Here is a 19,366-nt window from a genome sequence, read left to right as displayed (position 1 = left end):
TCTATTCAGGGATTCAGCTTCTTCCTGATTCAGTCTTTGGAGGGTGTATGTGTCCAGGAATTTATCCATTTCTTTTACATTTCCTGGTTTATATGCATAGAGGTGTTTATAGTATTCTCTGATGCTTGTTTGTATTTCTGTGGGGTCAGTGGTGATATCCCCTTTATCATTTGTTATTATGTCTATTTGATTCTTCTCTCTTTTCTCCTTCATTAGTCTAGCTAGCAGTCTATTTATTTTACTAATTTTTTCAAAAAACCAGCTCCTGGATTAATTAATTTTTTGAAGGGATTTTCATGTGTCTGTCTCCTTTGTGAAGGTATTTTTATGCATGGATGATTCAAATTGGTATTTCTGCAAGGGAAGTAGCATTGGAATGTCCTTTTCTACCATTTTGCTGTCCTCACTTCCCACCATTTTCTGTTAAAAAAATGCTCATATCATAGAGTCAAATGAAAACTTACAAATATTTTAAAATAGAAAATTATATATACACATATGGAACTTTGACTTATAGTAAGCTACACTGTGTTATCAACAGCAAACTCCTCAGAGGCACCCATTCCTTCTCATGAATAGTTAGGGAGACTTCATAATAGTGGAAGAGCTTGATTAGCAAGGCTAACAAATTATGCTGAAGATGGAGTAAGGTTTCCTACAGGGTATGGGATAGACTATTAATAGTTGTAAATATATAAAATTGTCATTTTGTTTATTGATTGATTGACACAAGGTCTTGCTCTGTTGCCCAGGCTGGAGTGCAGTAACACAATCACAGCTCACTGCAGCCTCCAACTCCTGGGCTCAAGCGATCCTCCCATCTCAGCCTTCCAAGTAGCTGTGACTACTTGGAAGTAGCCACCATGCCTAGCTAATGTTTTAATTTTTTGTAGAGATGTAGTCTTGTCATTTTGCCCACTTGATCTCAAACTCCTGGGCTCAAGCAATCCTCCTACCTTGGCCTCTGAAAGTGCTGGGATTACAGGCGTGAGCCACCATGCCCAGTCAAATTGTCATTTTAAATTCTATCAATGGCTAGCCACTTGTCTGTCTCTGACAGTGTTACTACCACATTTTATCAACTTTAAAAGGGATTGTGATCGTTTTTGCTGAAGAAATCACACATTCATTTAAATTTTTTTTCAAATTATTTATAGTTTTTCTGCTCTGCTTCTTGGGAGTAGTGAGTTCCAAAAGTTGTCTCCTGGCTTTAAAAAAGTAACTCTTTGTGTACGTCCATTATTTTTTCACATCAAATGGTTGGTTGCACCCCCACCAAAGAGCCCTATTAGAACATGCTCAGTGTGTCCCATATTAAGTTTCATGCCTCAAACCAAAGTGTCTCTCTCTTACATCACATTTCTACTTTCTTCCCTTTCACAGGAGTATTTCTCATAAAACTGTCTAACTTTAATCTCTCTTTTCCTCTAATTAACTTATCAACCTCTATCCTTTTTCCTATATGGCTTTTACTTTCAGCTTTATGTTGAAAAATTGTACCCTATGTCCCTAAAACTAGGAGACATTTTTCACTTCTCATTTAGCTTGAATTCCCAGCAGTATTTGATTCTCTTAACCACTTGCTGCTTCTCAAAATGCTTTCTCCCTTGGCTTTTAGGTGTTTGTTCTCTTTATGTTTTCAGCTTACTTCTCTAGCCCCATTTTCTTCATAGGCTAATTAACTTTTGCCCAGCAAGTAAATATTAGAGTTCCTCAAGGCTCAGGCCTAGAGTTTCTCTTCTTTTTGCTCTATATTTTCTCTATATTTGCTCTATATTTTCTAGGTAGTCTCATTCTGCTAGTCTCATTCTGCCTCTGCCATCAGTTACCATGCATAGCCTGATGACCCCGGATGCACAGCTCCAGCCGTTATCTCAAAACTTGAGCTGTGCATATCCAGTTACTTATTTAACATCACTTGGATGTCTCAAAGGCGCCTCCAACTCAGCATTTCCAAAACTGAACTCATGATATGCCTCCCAAACTGATCGTCTGTCCATGGACCCTATCCTAGTGAATGGCACCATTATCCATGTACCTAAGCAAAAACCTGGGCGTTTTCCTTGATACCTCTTTCTCCTGAACCTAACATCTGTAATCCATCACCGCCACATCCTGTTGATTTTGCTTTCCTAATTAATTTTCTAGGAACATTTTAATTAAGGTTTGTGAATAAGATTAGAATTGTATCTTTAACCTATAGTACGTATTATATCCTATAATAGTATGGAATATTATACTACATTGTATTTTAAAGAAGCTCACTTTTTTCTGAAGTCTGAGAAACCATCATCTGCAGTAACCTTCTAATTGGTCTTGATCCTATTAGTATGCTCCTTTAATTTTTTTTTTTTTGATATGGAGTCGCGCCCTGTCTTCCAGGCTGGAGCGCAGTGACGTGATCTCGGCTCACTGCAACCTCTGCCTCCCAGGTTCAAGTGATTCTCCTGCCTCAGCCTTCCAAGTAGCTGGGATTACAGGTGCATGCCACCACGCTGGGCTAATTTTTTGTACTTTTAGTAGAGATAGGGTTTCACCATCTTGGCCAGGATGGTCTCCATCTGACCTCGTGATCTGCCCACCTCGGCCTCCCAAAGTGCTGGAATTACAGGCATGAGCCACCACACCCAGCCTAATTTGTTTTTTACCTTGGAACCAAATCAGTGATCTGACTGGTACATCTTATCCTAGTTTAACCTCACAAATTAAGGCCAAAAATCTTAACAAGACATATGAGGCCCCCTTCATGATTTTCCCTCAGCCTCCCTCAGCAGACTGAGTTCACACCAGAGGCCACTTGCTTGTGTCCATTCAACTACAGTGGCCGTCGCAAGCTGAACTTGAATACTTTCTCTTGCCATCACCTCTTTCACATCCTATTGTCTCTGCTGAAACATGGGTCTTTACCTCCAGTTCCTGTCTTCTGCTGAGCTAAATCTCATTCATTCATCGGAATAAAATGTAGACGTCATAGCTATCTACTCCACTTCCTTTGATATGTCTCCCCAGAATCACTCAGCTGGAAATGGATTCTTCTGTTGTATGCTCTGATCAACTCTGTACCTTTACTTTGTGATGTATTATGAACTGTTCATGTATGAGTATTCCCAGGCTTTTGCCTCCCTCTGCTTCTTAAAAGAAACCATAGTAATCATATATTAGTCTCCCAGAAGACTTAATTCAGAATGTTTTTTAAAAATTAACAAATTTTCATCTAATAGTTGTCATCTTTCCTTTAAATTTGTCAGAGAAACTCTTCGTGTGAGAGAGTAGTCATATAATTCATAATATTGACATGGCAATATTATTCATACTAAAAAACCAATCAATCAACCAGAATCTCTCTCTGTTATCTTCTACCATGTGTGTGTGTGTGTGTGTGTGCGCGCGCGTGTGCGTGTGTTGGTGAGCAGGGGGCATGTTAACAGAAAACCTTGGACATAAACCATTCTTCTCATTAATTGGGAGCAATTAAGTCTCTAGAACAAAAATGCTATAAAAAATACCAAAATACTTCTGAAGAATTTTCCAGAAGCATTTTGATGAAGGTCATGAAGGTGATTATAATTATAAAATTTTAAATAAAGGAGGCATAAAAAGTCAAAGCTGCCAATAGTGTCTTAGACTTTTCTTAAAAATCTTATTCCATATAGGGAGGAAGGAATGGATGGATGGATGGATGGATGGATGGATGGATATGGAGCAAAGGGCAATAAGGTATATGGATTTAATGTTAACTTGAAGGAGTCCCTGGGAAATGCATAGGCAGCTGTATGAGTCTATGCATAGGAAGAGGACCCTGCAAAGAGGCAAAAGTGATGTTAACCAGGGAAACTTTAAAAAAAAAAAAAAAGTACAGAAGGTTCAAAGAATGCAATCTTGGATTTATTTTGGGGCTCATTTTTCTATTTCTGTTTCTAACACTACTTTGATTAGGGTAATCACTAAGTACTATAATTAACAGGCCCACAGCTGTATAGTGACTCAAATACAACTGAAGATTAATTCTTGCCCATGTAACAGTCAGAAGTTGATGAAGGCAAAATTTATCTGGAGAAAAGTCTCTGACACTGATTGGAAATAAGAATTTTTACTTCCTCCTATCTTTTTTCCCTGCCTCTGCTTCTCCTCCTCCTGCCCACAAACTCCACAACTTTGGAAACTCAGTGGTGTTTTACTACATATTTTTCTATTTTTTGGCTGTTACTAATATCTGTATTATTTTGGATACTCCATAAGAAGTCATCATTGAAAAAAAGTTCCACTTCACTGCTCAACAAGGTCCCTAATGGAGGAATGTGTGTTCTATTTAAAAAGGTCAAAAAAATTAACCAGGTACGGTGGTGTGCACCTGTAATCCCAGCTATTCGGGAGGCTGAGGCACGAGGTGAGAATCGCTTGAACCTAGGAGGTGGAGATTGCAGTGAGCCAAGATCGTGCCACTGGACTCCAGCCTGAGCAACAGACCCAGACTCTGCCTCAATAAAATAAAATAAAATAAGATAAAATAAAATAAAACTGAAGTAATATAGATGAATTCATCCTTTATTATTTCTTGAATGTAATTTTGCATATTTAGCTCCTTACAAAAAAATTTTTTTGAAAATTATAGTGTTTAAATTAAACATTTTTCATAAACTCCATATTTACAAAGAACTTCTTTTACCATAAAAATTTGTTACTTTATTTCCTTTATTCTTTGTTAACTCCAGAAATTTAGTATGGATCTCTAAAGTACTTAATTTAGAAACTGAAATTCAGCATTTTCCTGAACATTTGGCATATATTGTTTCCATGTATTTCTGTTCAGCAATGTATTGTTCCTGAATTAATACTACTTGTGTTATTTACGTTTATTTTTATAAACACTTGATATGGCTTCATAGTCATTTTAGACATGTTTGAAATGGAATTAATTCTGTTGTGACTTCTGTTCATGTAGTCTCATTTTTTCTTTTTAACAGAGATATGACGGAAGTTGTACATATTAAAGATAGGAAGGAGGCAATTCATGAATTAAAATATTCACCAGATGGAACTTACCTTGCTGTTGGATGCAATGACAGCTCAGTTGATATTTATGGAGTTGCTCAGCGTTATAAAAAAGTTGGCGAGTGTTTGGGATCCCTTAGTTTCATCACTCATCTGGACTGGTCTTCAGACAGTAGATATTTGCAGACAAATGATGGAAATGGGAAAAGACTTTTTTATAGAATGCCAGGTAACAATTTCTAGCAAATTATAGATTTGTAGTGCCTATACAATATTTTAGAGTTTTACTAGAAGCAGATTTTAAGTTACATTTGACATAGGAAATCAAAGAAGATCTGAGCTGGTATTTCAGGCATTGTAGACTTTTCTGTAAGGCTGCCTTATTATATTGAAATCCTTTTGGGTTTTTTCCAACTTTATTGAGGTATAATTGACATTAAAAAATTGTATATATTGAAAATGTACAATGTAAAGTTTTGATATATACATTGTGAAACAATTTCCTCAATCAAGCTAAATGATGTGTCGGTCACTTCACATAGTTACCATTTGTGTGTGTGTGTGGTGAGAACATTTAAGTTCCACTCTCTTAGCAAATTTCAGATACATCATACAGTAACAGCATTATTAACCATAGTCAACACACTGTGTATTAGATCTTTTGAATTTATTCATCCAGTATAACTGAAACTTACATCTCCTTATATCCACCCCCACCTGGCCCCCACTTCTACCTCTCCCAGTCCTTGGCAACTACTACTCTAAATCCTATGGTTCTTAATTAAAACTCCTTTGGCTGGAGGATCTAAAACAGATTCTCTCTTTATTGAATTCCATACCATGATCATAGTGTATGGTAAAGTACCACTGTATCTTAGAGAGTCAAAATGCCATTTTTGTGGGTGGAACTAATTAAGTGAATATAATTACTGGAAATGTGTGACCAATAAATTATTTGTTTTTTGTGTTTATCTCAAATAAACTTTGCAGGCTGGGCATGGTGGCTCACGCCTGTAATCCCAGCACTTTGGGAGGCCACAGTGTACCGACAGCTTGAGCCCAGGAGTTTGAGACCAGCCTGGGCAACATGGCAAAACCCCACCTTTACTAAAAATACAAAAACTAGCCGGGTATGGTGGTATGCACCTGTGGTCCCAGCTATTTGGGAGGTCGGGACGGGAGGGCCATTTGAGCTTGGGAGGATGAGGCTGCAGTGAGCCGTTATGTTGCCATTGCACTCCAGCTAGGTAACAGATCAAGAGGCTGTCTCAAAAAAATAAATAAACTTTGCAAATATTAATAACTAACTAACTTTGAAAAACAGAATTTCAACCAAAAATTTTAAAAGAGAAGAATAGGCTATGTGCAGTGACTCATGCTTGTAATCCTAGCACTTTGGGAGGCCGAGGCGGGAGGATCTCTTGAGCCCAGGAGTTTGAGAACAGTCAGGGAACATGGTGAGACCCATCTCTACCAAAAAGAAAAAAGAAAGAGCAGGGTGTGGTGGCATGCACCTGCAGTGGGAGGATCATTTCAGCTGGGAGTTCAAGGCTGCAGGGAGCCAAGATCATGCCAGTGAACTCCAGCCTGGGTGAAAGAGCAAGACCATGGCTCTAACTAAACAAATAAGTAAATAAATTAGCAAGTGAGTGAGTGCGTGAATGAATGGGATAAAAGCAGAATCATCGAAATATTACCTCTTAGTAAATTTTTTTTTTTTTGAGACAGAGTTTCGCTCTGTTGTCCAGGTTGGAGTGTAGTGGCATGTTCTCAGCTCACTACAGCGTCTGCCTCCAGGGTTCAAGTGATTCTCCTGCCTCAGCCACCTGAGTAGCTGATATTACAGGTGCCCGCCACCATGCCCAGCTAGTTTTTGTATTTTTAGTAGAGATGAGGTTTCACCATATTGGCCAGGCTGGTCTCGAACTCCTGACCTTCAGTGATCTGCCTGTCTCGGCCTCCCAAAGTGCTGGGATTACAGGTGTGAGCCACTGCACCCGGCCACTGCATAGTACTTTATTTGTTGTGATGCTTAGGGAATTAGTCACTATCTTCCAAGAACCTGTTACATAAAATAAGCTGCATAATTCAATGAATGCATCTCCCCAAAAGTTTTTCATTAACAGTCTACCTAATGTAAATATATTATCCTACACTCATCCTTTCTTCTTGGTCTTTTCTAGTTCTCTCTTTTTTCCCTCAACTATGTATCTTAGGCTTCTTTTATAATACCTGATTTGCCACTTTCTCATAGCTTTTACCTTTTTTTTTTTTATAACTTACCCTGTTATGACTAATCTGTATCATTTTTTAAATAGGATTCAGTTTTCTTCTCCACATAAGGGAACCTGCTAAGCTAAACATTCAAGGCAATGTCTGTCTCTGAATCAGTATAATTTTTGTAGTAGCTTTTTATAAATTTCTTGCATTTAGTTTTCTTTTCTCTTAACCCAAACTTACCTACCTATTTATGTATTTTCTTCAAAGTGGGGTGAGACGATTCATTAAATTTTGGAATTTACTATGTTCTCAGTACAGTTTAGGCTTGAGAAAATCAAATGAAATAACTTCTTAAATTAAGACTCTTGATTTATTTTTAGGGGGAAAAGAAGTGACAAGTACAGAAGAAATAAAAGGTGTTCATTGGGCTTCATGGACATGTGTTTCAGGCCTTGAAGTAAATGGAATTTGGCCCAAGTATTCAGATATCAACGATATAAATTCAGTAGATGGAAATTATATTGGCCAAGTTTTAGTTACAGCTGATGACTATGGAATTATAAAATTATTCCGATATCCATGTTTGAGAAAAGGTACCTTTTCTTTCAAAATATTGTTAAGTAACCTCTCTCTCACAGAAGACTTTTATGTTCTTGCAGAAAATTAGTCTTGAGATAAATTAAAGGATTTCATATTTTTTAAATTTACACAGATTGGTAAAGGGTTTCATTTTGCTAATTCAAAAATTATTGTCATATGCTACATTTATTTTGGTCATGAAGTTTTATTAGAAAATTCTTTTTGAATTCATATGTTATGAATGCATATGTTCTTTATGAATGCATATATTCTTTATGAATTCATATGTTGTTATGAATATCTCTTTCTTTTCAAAGAAACATTTTTCTTTTCACTTCCTGAATTCCTTCATAGAGTCAGACTATACAATGATGGTTGTGTGTATATATATATATATATATTTTTTTTTTTTTTTTTGAGACAGGGTCTCGCTCTGTCTGTTACCCAGGCTGGAGTGCAGTGGCGATCTCTGCTCACTTCAGCCTCCACCTCCTGTGTTCCATCAACCCTCCTGCCTCAGCCTCCCAGGTCACTGGGATGACAGGCATGCACCACCACGCCCAGCTAATTTTTGTATTTTAAGTAGAGACAGGGTTTCACCATGTTGGCCAGGCTGTGTCTTAAAGTCCTCACCTCAGGCAATCTCCCTGCATCAGCCTCCCAAGATACTAGGATTACAGGCGTGAGCAGGGTCTGATGTGGTTTAGCTTTGTGTCCCCAGCCAAATCTCATTTTGAATTGTAATTTCCGGGTGTTAAGGGAGGAACCTGGTGGGAAGTGATTGGATTATGGGGGCGGTTTCCCCTATGCTGCTGTTGTGATAGTGAATGAATTCTCACAAGATCTGATGGTTTTATAAATGGTAGTTTTTCCTGTGATCTCACGCACTTCTCCTTCATGCCACCTTGTGAAGAAGTTGCCTTGCTTCCGCTTTGCCTTCTACCATGATTGTTGTAAGTTTCCTGAGGCCTCCCCAGCCATGCTGAGCTGCGAGTCAATTAAATCTCTTTCCTTTATAAATTACTCAGTCTTGGGCAGCTCTTTATAGCATTTTGAAAATGGACTAATATAGGGTCTTATCATTTGGTTATTTTCTACATGTTTTATATTATCACCTCTTTTTCTTGGATCTCTCCTAAAATGATACAAATCATTCTGTTCATAGACCTGGGATAATTAAATAAAGTGCTCTATTAGGTATCATTTATTCCATGCCTATTTCATAAAGTATTTGAGTCAGCTCATAACAAGTCCATAAGTACTAAAGTAACTATACAAATAGAGAATCAGTATCAGGGGAAATACAAATAGAAGTACCATATTCAAACTAGATAAAGAAAATGACAGTAGTCAAACATCAAATTTAGTTCTGAGCTTCGTGGAAACCAAAAATAAAGCAGGGCACAAATAGTTTTCATTCTACATTTTAAAAAAAAGCATACTTACTTCTCTAGCAAATCAAAGTTTCTTTGGAAAATTTTTGAGGAACTTTCCTGTGGTATGGGACTTTATATTAGATGTAGTGAATGTGTATTCCTAGAGCATCAACGCCTGTAGCAGATGCAGTAGTGATTTTTCACCTGGCTTGTTGATACAAGTCGTTGGGCAAACATTAAAAATGTGGCTTAGTAAAGGTGATTTTTGGAAACAGCTAAAGTAGTTCGATTAAAATATATAATCAACTGATGTCAAACTTAAGGGCTTAATTTTTCCAGAAGCCCAGGCTGGTGTTTCCGTTGTACCTCTAAGGTAAAGTGATGAGTTTAAGATCTTGCCAGCTTGCCATGTTGTTGATTCCTGCCTGTGAGATGTCAGCTTCCTAGGTGCATGTGAAGATATTTCACTAAGTATGTTAACAAAGGTGTGTTAGTCTGTTTTCACACTGCTATAAAGAACTTCCTGAGACTGGGTAATTTATTTTTTTAAAAATGAGGTTTAATTGACTCACAGTTCCTCATGGCTTGGGAGGCCTCAGGAAACTTACAGTCATGGCAGAAGGTGAAGGGAAAGCAAGGCACATCTTACATGGCAGTAGGGGAGAGAGTAGGAACAATGGGGGAACTGCTGAACACTTTTAAACCATCAGATCTCATGAGAACTCACTCACTGTCACAAGAACAGCATGGGGGAACTGCCGCCATGATTCAGTCACCTCCCACCAGGTTCCTCCTTCAACACATGGGGATTAAATTCGAGATGAGATTTGGGTGGGACACAGAGCCAAACCATATCAAAAGGCTGGTTAAATCTCTAACAGTTAAAGTACCCTCTTTCTGAGTCCCACCACATAGCCAGGACGTGAGAGTCACCAGGCACAACAAATTTTAAGATGGTACTTGCTTGGTTATAAAGTGTGAGATTCAGTAAGAGTCATGATGATCTTACTCTTAGACGTTGCTCCTACTTAATTGTTTCACGCACTGCCCTCTATGCAAAAACAAAAATACTTTAATCTTCTGAGTTTTCTTAGTCAAGTGAATAGGATTTATTGATTGTTTTTATCATTTGCAAGAGAGAAGTTGGTATTATTGCACAGTAATTTTATTTCATTTATAAAATGTGTAGTAGTTCTTTGAACTGCTGTGCGAATATTTTACCAAAGCCTAAGAAAATTAGTCTTGTTTTGAGAGATTATTCACTCCTTCAAGGACATAAGTATAAATTGCTCCTCTTTTTTGTTTCCCTTTTGTTAGATTTTTTGTTGGTAATTTATTTTCTAGTAAGGATGATTTTTATTTCTAGGCACTTGTGAATCAGCTTGAGATTGTAGCTAGGGAAGTGGGAAAGACAGAATATGACTACTGCATTTTTAATGGATTAATATAAGTATTTTAAGATTTTATGTTTTGCAGACCACTTGGGCCAAAAAAGATTATGTATGTATTGAATTCACATAATTACATACCTTGAAGTTAGCAGTATTACTAGAAATATTCTCTTTCTTTTAGAGTAATTATTAAGTTGCATTGCTAGTCCAAGTTAAGGTTAGAAAAATGTAGCTGATGTATTAATGTATTTTACATATCCACTCAGGTCATATTAATTAGGTGACTTCTTAGAAGTGCAGCATTTACAAAATGTGGATTTTAAATAATAGAATTAGTTTATGTTATAGAATCATTGTAATTGAAACAAAAAATATATGAAGTTAGCACAAAGAGAGAATGATCGTATGAACCACATATACCCTACATTTTCTGCACTCTAATTTCAGCCCGAAGCATTCCACCCCCTTCGTATTTTTTTCTTCATTATCATCCTCTTTTTCTCTAGTTTCACCTGCTCCTGACCATAATCTCTCTGAAAGAATTCAGGACTCTTTCTAGGCAGCAGCATAGGGGCTGTGGTGGATGGTGAGCAGGTCAGGGAGAATGGAAAGGTGAGGGCAGGGTTACATTAGCCCATCACCTCCATCACTGTTAATAATGACCAAGACCCTCTCTGCACTTCTTGTTGGCAAATGAAAATTTATATTTGGAGAAAATATCATTTAGATTCCAGGAAATTCATAGGAAAAACCAAATATCTTACAACAACAACAACAACAAATTTATAACAGGGACTTATTCAGTGCTGTTTTCCATTTGTTGCATGTAGCTTTAATGCCTTTTTTTCACTGCTGCAAAATATTGCGTTGTAAGTTTATGCTGCAATTTATGCATTTATTTGCCTGTCATTGGACATCTGGGTCATTTCTCATCTTTTGATATTAAATGCAGGTTTCTTAAAGTAGTGAAATAACTAGGAGTGAAATTTCTGGGTCATGGAGAATGTGAACGTTATAAGAAAATACCAAATTATTTTCCAAAGTGGTTATACAATTTTACAAAGCCTGTTGATTCAGCACTTGATATTGCTATACTTTCTAACTTTTGCAAATCCAGTTAGTATAAATGATGTCACATTGAGGTCTTAATTTCCATTTGTCTGACTACAAATGAGGTTAACCATCTTTTAAAATATGTTTTGGTCTTCTGTGTTTTCTTCTCTGTGAAACATGGGTTCATATCTCTTTCCTGTGTTTCTATTGGGTTATTTCTTTTATTGATCTGTAAGAATTACTTTATATACTCTTATAATACAAATGCTTTGTAATTTTTATAGTTTGCAATTATCTTTTCCCAGTTTGTGACTTGCCTTTTTGTTTTCTTGATGTGTTTTCTTGGCCAGTTCTTAATTTCAGTGTAGTTAAGTCTATTTCTCTTACTTTTCTTATAGGTAGTATAGTTTTGTGTATTAAGAAATTGTTGCTTTTACTAGGGTCAGAAAGATATTTTCATATATTTATATATTCCCATATCTAGAAGTTTAATATCATTAAAACATAGTTAAATGGAAAAAGTCTTTTGTCATATTGCTACAATATATTGAAAATATTTAGTTCATATTACCCTTGTGTGAAAATACATATTAAAACACATTAGGAAAGAAATGGAGTCATTGAAACACAAATATTTTAGTATATTTCTTTATCCTTACCAAGAATTTTCATCTTCTTTTAAATTAGGAAGCTTCTATGATCATTATAGCTTGTCTTGATAAGTTTTTTCTCTGAGATATTCGTCCTAATTAATGATATACTGTTTAGGCCTTAACTATTCTTATTATTGAATCATTTTTATCATAGTTTTCATAATCAAAAGGCACCTTGTGAGCATATAATCCAATTTACGTTTTAAAATGAGGAAATGGAGTCCAAAAGAGGTTTGGTGGAATGCTCACATTTCTGTGCTATTAAATGGTCAAACTGATGCTCAAGCACTAGTCTTTTGATTTCAATTCTGATATTCTTTAAGCTACATCAAACTTTTGCCCTCTTCTGTGCATTATAGGAGTTGGAATCATGTTCATGCCCTCAGTTTCCTTCACTACTCTTTCCTCCATTACAATCTAGCATTCCAACTCAAATGTCCAAGCAGAGCAAAAGGAAATGTAATCTTTCCTTTTCTGTTCTTTTTCTCTTTCTTCGAATATCTAATGAGTGTTTGCTATATACCAGGCACCAGGGATATACATTAAACAAGACACCACCGTTCTCTTCAAAGACCTTATAGTTTTAATGGAGGAGTGAACAAGTAAATAGTCTATTACATTTCAGTGTTATATAAGTATAATCACAAAGAGTAATCACAGAGAATTCTGGAAGCATGTAACTTGGTCTTGGTGAGTCAAGGTCACTTCATGAAAGATATGATATCTAGGTTCACTTTTAAGATACCCATTTATCAGAACAAATTATTAAAAATTAAACTGGTTATTTAAAATTATTAATACAGTCCCATTGACTAAAAATAACTGGTTTCCCTTAGACTTATTTTACAACTTTCTTGTTTAGTTGCCTTGGTTTATCCAAGAGGGTCTTAAAGTTGGGAAGGGACTTACAGGATTATTTGTACCTCTCTCTATCACTAGGTGTAGTCAGAGTAGATGCTTTAACTCTTTAATTTGCCCTGACATAACAAATTAGTAGATCTTAGAACTTGGAATTTTATTTGTTCGAATTTCTGGCTTTACCTTTTAAGACTCTCTGATGTCTAAGAGTGCTTGAGGGTTGCATCAAAAGTAGTAGTAGTAGTAGTCAAAGCTCTCTCGATAGGCAAGTAATGCATTCCTATATAAGAGCCCTTACCTTATAGGATTTGCTGGGTTGAAATATGGGAAGTTATGACTTATATTAAACTACATAAAAAATTTATTCCTAAAATAACAGTATTACTATTAAGCAGCAGTAAATTATAACTTTAGATGAGTTTTGATTCTATTTTATGTATGTATTATGATAGTTATCTTAATGACCAAGATGAAAGTTTTTCTCCAGAATTTTGTTGATGGGGCTTTGGCATCCTGATGTACAAGTCTTCTATAACTTAATATAAAATGTTCAAAACAATATCAAAATGAAGCTAAGCATCATTGTATCCTGTGTACTTTAACAAGAATATGTATATAATGCCACATACCAGGAGGAGGAGATAGAGAATATATTCTAAAAATATATTCCTGTAAGATATAGTGGCTCATGCCTGTAATCCCAACACTTTGGGAGGCTAAGGCAGGAGGATTGCTTGAGCCCAGGAACTGGAGACCAGCCTGGGCAACATAGCAAAACCCTGTCTCTGCCATAAATAAATAAATAAATAAAATATATCCCTGTTGCCACAGAGATTTTTAAGAAAATGAACCACAAAGTTAAATGATTCCTTTATTACTGGAGAAATTGGGTGTATACCACCTTAGCCAAATGATACAGCTTAACATCTCTAATGATAGAACTGACCGTATCCCCTGAAATGACATATCCAAAAGGATGTAACATTGCCCATACCCAAAACATACCACCTGAATCTAATCATGAGGCGTTAGACAAAACCCAAATTGAAAGATATTTTTTAAAATATCTGGATTTTAAAAATGATTTTAAAGGACATTGTTGGAACAACTGGGCATATTTGACTTTGATTAATATGGTGTATTACATTGATTGGCTTTTTAATGTTGAACCAAACTTGCATTCCTGGCATAAATCTCATCTGATTATGTTGTTTAATCCTTGTTATATGTTGCTGAATTCAGTTTGCTACTATTTTGTTGATGACTTAAGTCTTAAAAGGATCCTGTGGCTGCTTCGGTTGAGAATAATGGGGGTAAGGTCGAGTTAATTAGTTCTTTGAATTTCACTTAAGCCCAAAGGCCTCTGGCCAAAACATTCAAATGTTTCAGTATAAAAACAGTTGATTCCCAGGTTTTTCTCAAAGTGGTAAGATAATGCCTCACAGCCTTTGTGGTTCCTTGTGAATCAGCAGAGGAGATATTTACATTCCTTGATACAGATTCATTCATTTGTTCAATTTTTGAGTCAGCTTATTTCCCATTTGTTCATAATTCAGTTAATAGAAGGATGATACAGTGGTTCATGTATAAAAATTGTTCAAAATGGTATTTTGTTTAGCATTCGTTTATCAATTTAAAGATATATTTTTATTATAGGAGCCAAGTTTAGAAAATATATTGGCCATTCAGCTCACGTAACTAATGTCAGATGGTCACATGATTATCAGTGGGTTATTTCTATTGGTGGAGCAGATCACTCTGTCTTTCAGTGGAAATTTATTCCTGAAAGAAAACTGAAAGATGCTCTTCACATAGCACCCCAAGGTGAGTAGTATACATTACCTAAGCAATTTCCCTGTCAAATAATTCTTCAGTAACCCCCAAATAACAATTTTATGTTAAAGTATAATCTAGCCTCATAAGCTAACAGTATAGTTTGTTATTAGTAGAAATTTCAAGTTAAAATATTAGTTCTATATGTTTACAGTTAGATGTCATAGAGTGTGGAATACAATAATTTTGATTGCATTTTAATCTATCAAATAATGAGTGAAGAAACAGTTATATTAATAGCAAAACAAACATTGAATATATCCTCTGGGAGATGGGTATCTAGATTTTGTAAATGCTTTTATTGACCAAAATTATCTAATGTCAATTCATCTGTTGCATATAGTATTTTTAGCTATTTTTCATGTTAATTATAGGTTATATTCACTTATATTTGCACAGACATTTAAATTTGATGTAGCGGTCATTGGGGAGCCAGTGAAGGGATTTAAAGGAGCTATTGAGTTTGCAGTGAGTGGAGAGGAAGATAATCTGTAGTACAGTTTACTGACATCTGTGTCACTTGAATAGGTAATTTCATTTGATTGTTTTATGGCTTGTCTCCATGTCAACTGACGTAGCTCTTAATCATTAATTTTCCAGTGCTGTTTTGATAATGAATCTTCTTTAAACAAGTAACATTTCATTTTTAAAAATTACAGAAAGTCTGGCTGACTCTCATAGTGATGAATCAGATTCAGATCTGTCTGATGTTCCAGAGCTGGATTCTGAAATTGAACAAGAGACACAGCTCACCTACCGTCGACAGGTAATTTTCTATATCACACAGTTTTTCTCTGAAAAGTCCAATTTCTTCTTTATCTTGCTCCCCGTTAGTCATCTGTTGTTATCTTTTGTGTCTTTAATTTCCCAATCAATGTATGATTATATTAGTTTTCCCACTGTCAGTGTTAGAGTACACTTGTGTAAAATTTTTTTTATATTAAATGGTTGGTATATTAAGTATGCTTGCCTTCTATTTGCCTATAGGATTTTGTCATAGTATACTCACATTTATTCCCTTAAAAGTATTCTTTTGTGAAGTATAAAAATTTCCTGGAACACTAAATATCTGTTTGTCAGTGTGATATATAGAAAATGTGAATTTGTTTGTTCTTTCCGAGGGAGTAAATTTCATGAATTATCTTTTCATTTAAGACTATTATTAAAGGTTGTTTTCAGACAATGTCTGAAAGTTATATTGAGAGTATATGAGGCCGGGCGCGGTGGCTCAATCCTGTAATCCCAGCACTTTGGGAGGCCGAGACAGGCGGATCACGAGGTCAGGAGATCGAGACCATCCTGGCTGACACGGTGAAACCCCGTCTCTACTAAAAAATACAAAAAAACTAGCCGGGCGAGGTGGCGGGCGCCTGTAGTCCCAGCTACTCGGGAGGCTGAGGCAGGAGAATGGCGTGAACCCGGGAGGCGGAGCTTGCAGTGAGCCAAGATCACGCCACTGCACTCCAGCCTGGGTGGCAGAGCGAGACTCTGTCTCAAAAAAAAAAAAAAAAAAAGAGAGTATATGAAAACCTTTATTAATATATATTCTAAGAATATTTCTACTTATGTACATTTTTTAAAGGTTTACAAAGAAGATCTACCTCAGCTTAAAGAACAATGCAAAGAGAAACAAAAAAGTGCTACTTCTAAAAGAAGAGAGCGGGCTCCAGGAAATAGTATTCGATTACACTTTGTTCACGGGTATAAAACAACTATCTTTCATTTATATGTTTGAATTTTGGTTCACACTTACTAGCTTAACATCTCTAATGATAGAACTGACTGTATCCCCTGAAATGACATATCTGAAAGTATACAACATTGCCCATGGGGAAAACACATCACCTGAATCTAATCATAAGGAGACATTAGACAAAACCAAATTGAAAGATATTTTTTAAAATATCTGGATTTTGAAATGATTATAAAGGACACTGTTGGGACAACTGGGCATGTAACTTTAAACAAGTCACTTTAAACAAGTCACTTAACCTCTCAGCTTCTTTTTTTGTGTCTGTGAAATGGAGATAATAGTACTGTGTTAGTCCATTTCACGTTGCTATAAAGGAATACCTGAAGCTGGATAATTTATAAAGAAAAGAGGTTTATTTGGCTTAGTGTTCTGCAGGCTGTACAAGCAGGGCAGCAGCCTCTGCTCAGTTTCTGGTGAAGCCTCAAGAAGCTTTTACTCATGGTAGAAGGCAAAGGGGGAGCAGGTGTGTTACGTAGTGAAAGGGAGAGCAAGAAAAAAGGGATCGAAAGGGAAGGGGGTTGCTGGACTCTTTAAGTAATCAGATCTTGTTTGAACAAATCAGGAGATAACTCACTTATCACCAAAGGGATGGCATAAAGCCATTCATGAGGGATCTGCCCCCATGACCCAAACACTTCCCACCAGGACACTTCCCAGTATCCCACACTGGGGATGACAGTTCAACATGAGATTTGGACAGGACAAATATCTGAATCGTATCAAGTACCTACCTTACAAGGTTCTGATGAGGAGTGAATAAGGCAATACTAGTGGTGATTTACAACATTATGTGGCACATAATAAGCGCTATGTAAGTGTTTATTAAATAAAAAAAAATCTTATGAAAGTTTCATATTTATGGAAATGGACCTCTTTAAACAATTAAGTAAAATGTAAGAGATAATCATCTCCCCTTAATATGTCTAATTTGGAATGATATTGTAACTTCTTGCATGAGCATTTTTGCCTAAATATTTTAATTTCACCAAAATACAGGTTCTGAATTCTCTTAGAACATCCGTCAAGACAGGTCTCACATTTCAGCTTGGCAGAAATAGATTTTCCAATCTGACTCTTTTCTACCTTTCACCCCGCATTCATTTTCTTACCTGACTGATAATACTTATCAAGAATTTTAAAAAGGATTTATTAAGTAAAAGTATTTTTTCTCCAGTGTTAAAATGGTCAGTAGTTTTTATGCTGTTATATTTTATGAATTGGGTTTCTTTGAAGTGCAAAGCAAGGTTGCTACAAATGGACTTATTTTGACCATTTAAGATTTGGCTACTTTGTCTTGGATGAATATAATATTTTTAAATTGTTGTTTAAACTTATTTTTGGAATGTATGTTATATTAAGGTGTATAAAAGGGTACAGTTTGAAAATCTTTCTCCCACCTCTGCCCTCCCAGCCATCATTTCCCCTCTCTGCAGATAGTCACTATTACTTAGTTTCAGAAATACTTATACAACAATTACAAATATATATTCTTTTCTATGCCTTTTACTTATAAAAAGCAATTGTTTTATTTTATAGTATACAATTTTAATATTATACTTACGTAAATAGTATATACTATACATACTATTGTCTACCTTGTTTTTTTCACTCACTATTATACCTTAGATTTAGCTATTTGCAGTCCGAGCAGTTCATAAAAGTTTACTGGATCAGGGATGGTGGTATTTTTTAATTGTTCAGGCTGGGCATGGTGGCTTACACCTGTAATCCCAGCACTTTGGGAGGCCAGGGTGGGTGGAGCTGAGGAGTTTGAGACCAGCCTGGGCAACATGGCAAAACCCCATCTCTACAAAAAATACAAAAATTAGCCAGGCACAGTGGCACGCAGCAGTAGTCCCAGCTACTTGGAGGGCTGAGGTTTGAGCCTGGGTGGTCAAGGTTGCAGGGAACTGTGATCACACCATTGCACTTCAGACTGAGTGACAGAGCAAGACCCCATCTCTTTAAAAAAAAAATTGTTTAGTATCCTGTAAAACTGGAAATTGAATGATTCACTCAAAGGGTACCTACTTCTCCCCCGTATAGTCTGCATTGATCAGATAAAAGACCAAAATTAATTACATATGATTTGTTTTCTGTATTAGTTACAGAGGTTATGACTGTCGAAGTAATCTGTTTTATACTCAAATTGGTGAAATTGTGTACCATGTGGCAGCAGTGGGTGTCATTTATAATCGACAGCAGAACACACAGCGTTTTTATCTGGGTCATGATGATGATATTCTCTGCCTAACTATTCATCCTTTGAAAGACTACGTGGCAACAGGCCAGGTAGGTTTGAAAGACTGACAGTGAACCAGATAAGCTACACCTTTGTTTGAGTTTAAATAAATTAATCATATATCTCTTTTGTGTTCTAGGAAATGAAGAGTAAAGAATTCTTTAGAATGGGTTTTATTTTCAGATTATAAATAAAATTTACCCCAAACTTTTTTCCTACAGTTTTACTTAAAGTTTTTATTGTTTTAATTCGAATTATTTTAATTTAAATTTGGAACTCATAGCTCTGGCTTCTTTTTTCTGTCATGATATTAATTTTTTAAATTAGTGAGTAAAATTAAAGAAAAAATAAAGACTAGAAATCTGGTTTTTTTAGGTTGAGTTACCTAAAACAGTAAATAATTTAACAAATGTCCT

General features: G+C 35.9%; 1 protein-coding gene across 1 annotated transcript in view; it reads left to right on the top strand.

Moving 5' to 3' along the window:
• EML5 (EMAP like 5) overlaps nucleotides 1–19,366 on the top strand; it is a 192,335-nt gene that overhangs the window by 71,884 nt on the left and 101,085 nt on the right. The window contains exons 9-14 of the mRNA XM_015144346.3: nucleotides 4,965–5,221; nucleotides 7,593–7,805; nucleotides 14,779–14,946; nucleotides 15,615–15,721; nucleotides 16,538–16,656; nucleotides 18,814–19,000. Of these exons, the coding sequence (XP_014999832.2) occupies nucleotides 4,965–5,221; nucleotides 7,593–7,805; nucleotides 14,779–14,946; nucleotides 15,615–15,721; nucleotides 16,538–16,656; nucleotides 18,814–19,000 (1,051 nt within the window). The remainder of the gene's footprint in view (nucleotides 1–4,964; nucleotides 5,222–7,592; nucleotides 7,806–14,778; nucleotides 14,947–15,614; nucleotides 15,722–16,537; nucleotides 16,657–18,813; nucleotides 19,001–19,366) is intronic.

This window comes from Macaca mulatta, chromosome 7 (assembly GCF_049350105.2).
Source record: "Macaca mulatta isolate MMU2019108-1 chromosome 7, T2T-MMU8v2.0, whole genome shotgun sequence".
Lineage (NCBI taxonomy): Eukaryota > Metazoa > Chordata > Mammalia > Primates > Cercopithecidae > Macaca > Macaca mulatta.
Note: the sequence above shows the minus strand (reverse complement) of the source record. Positions and strands in the feature narration are given on the sequence as shown.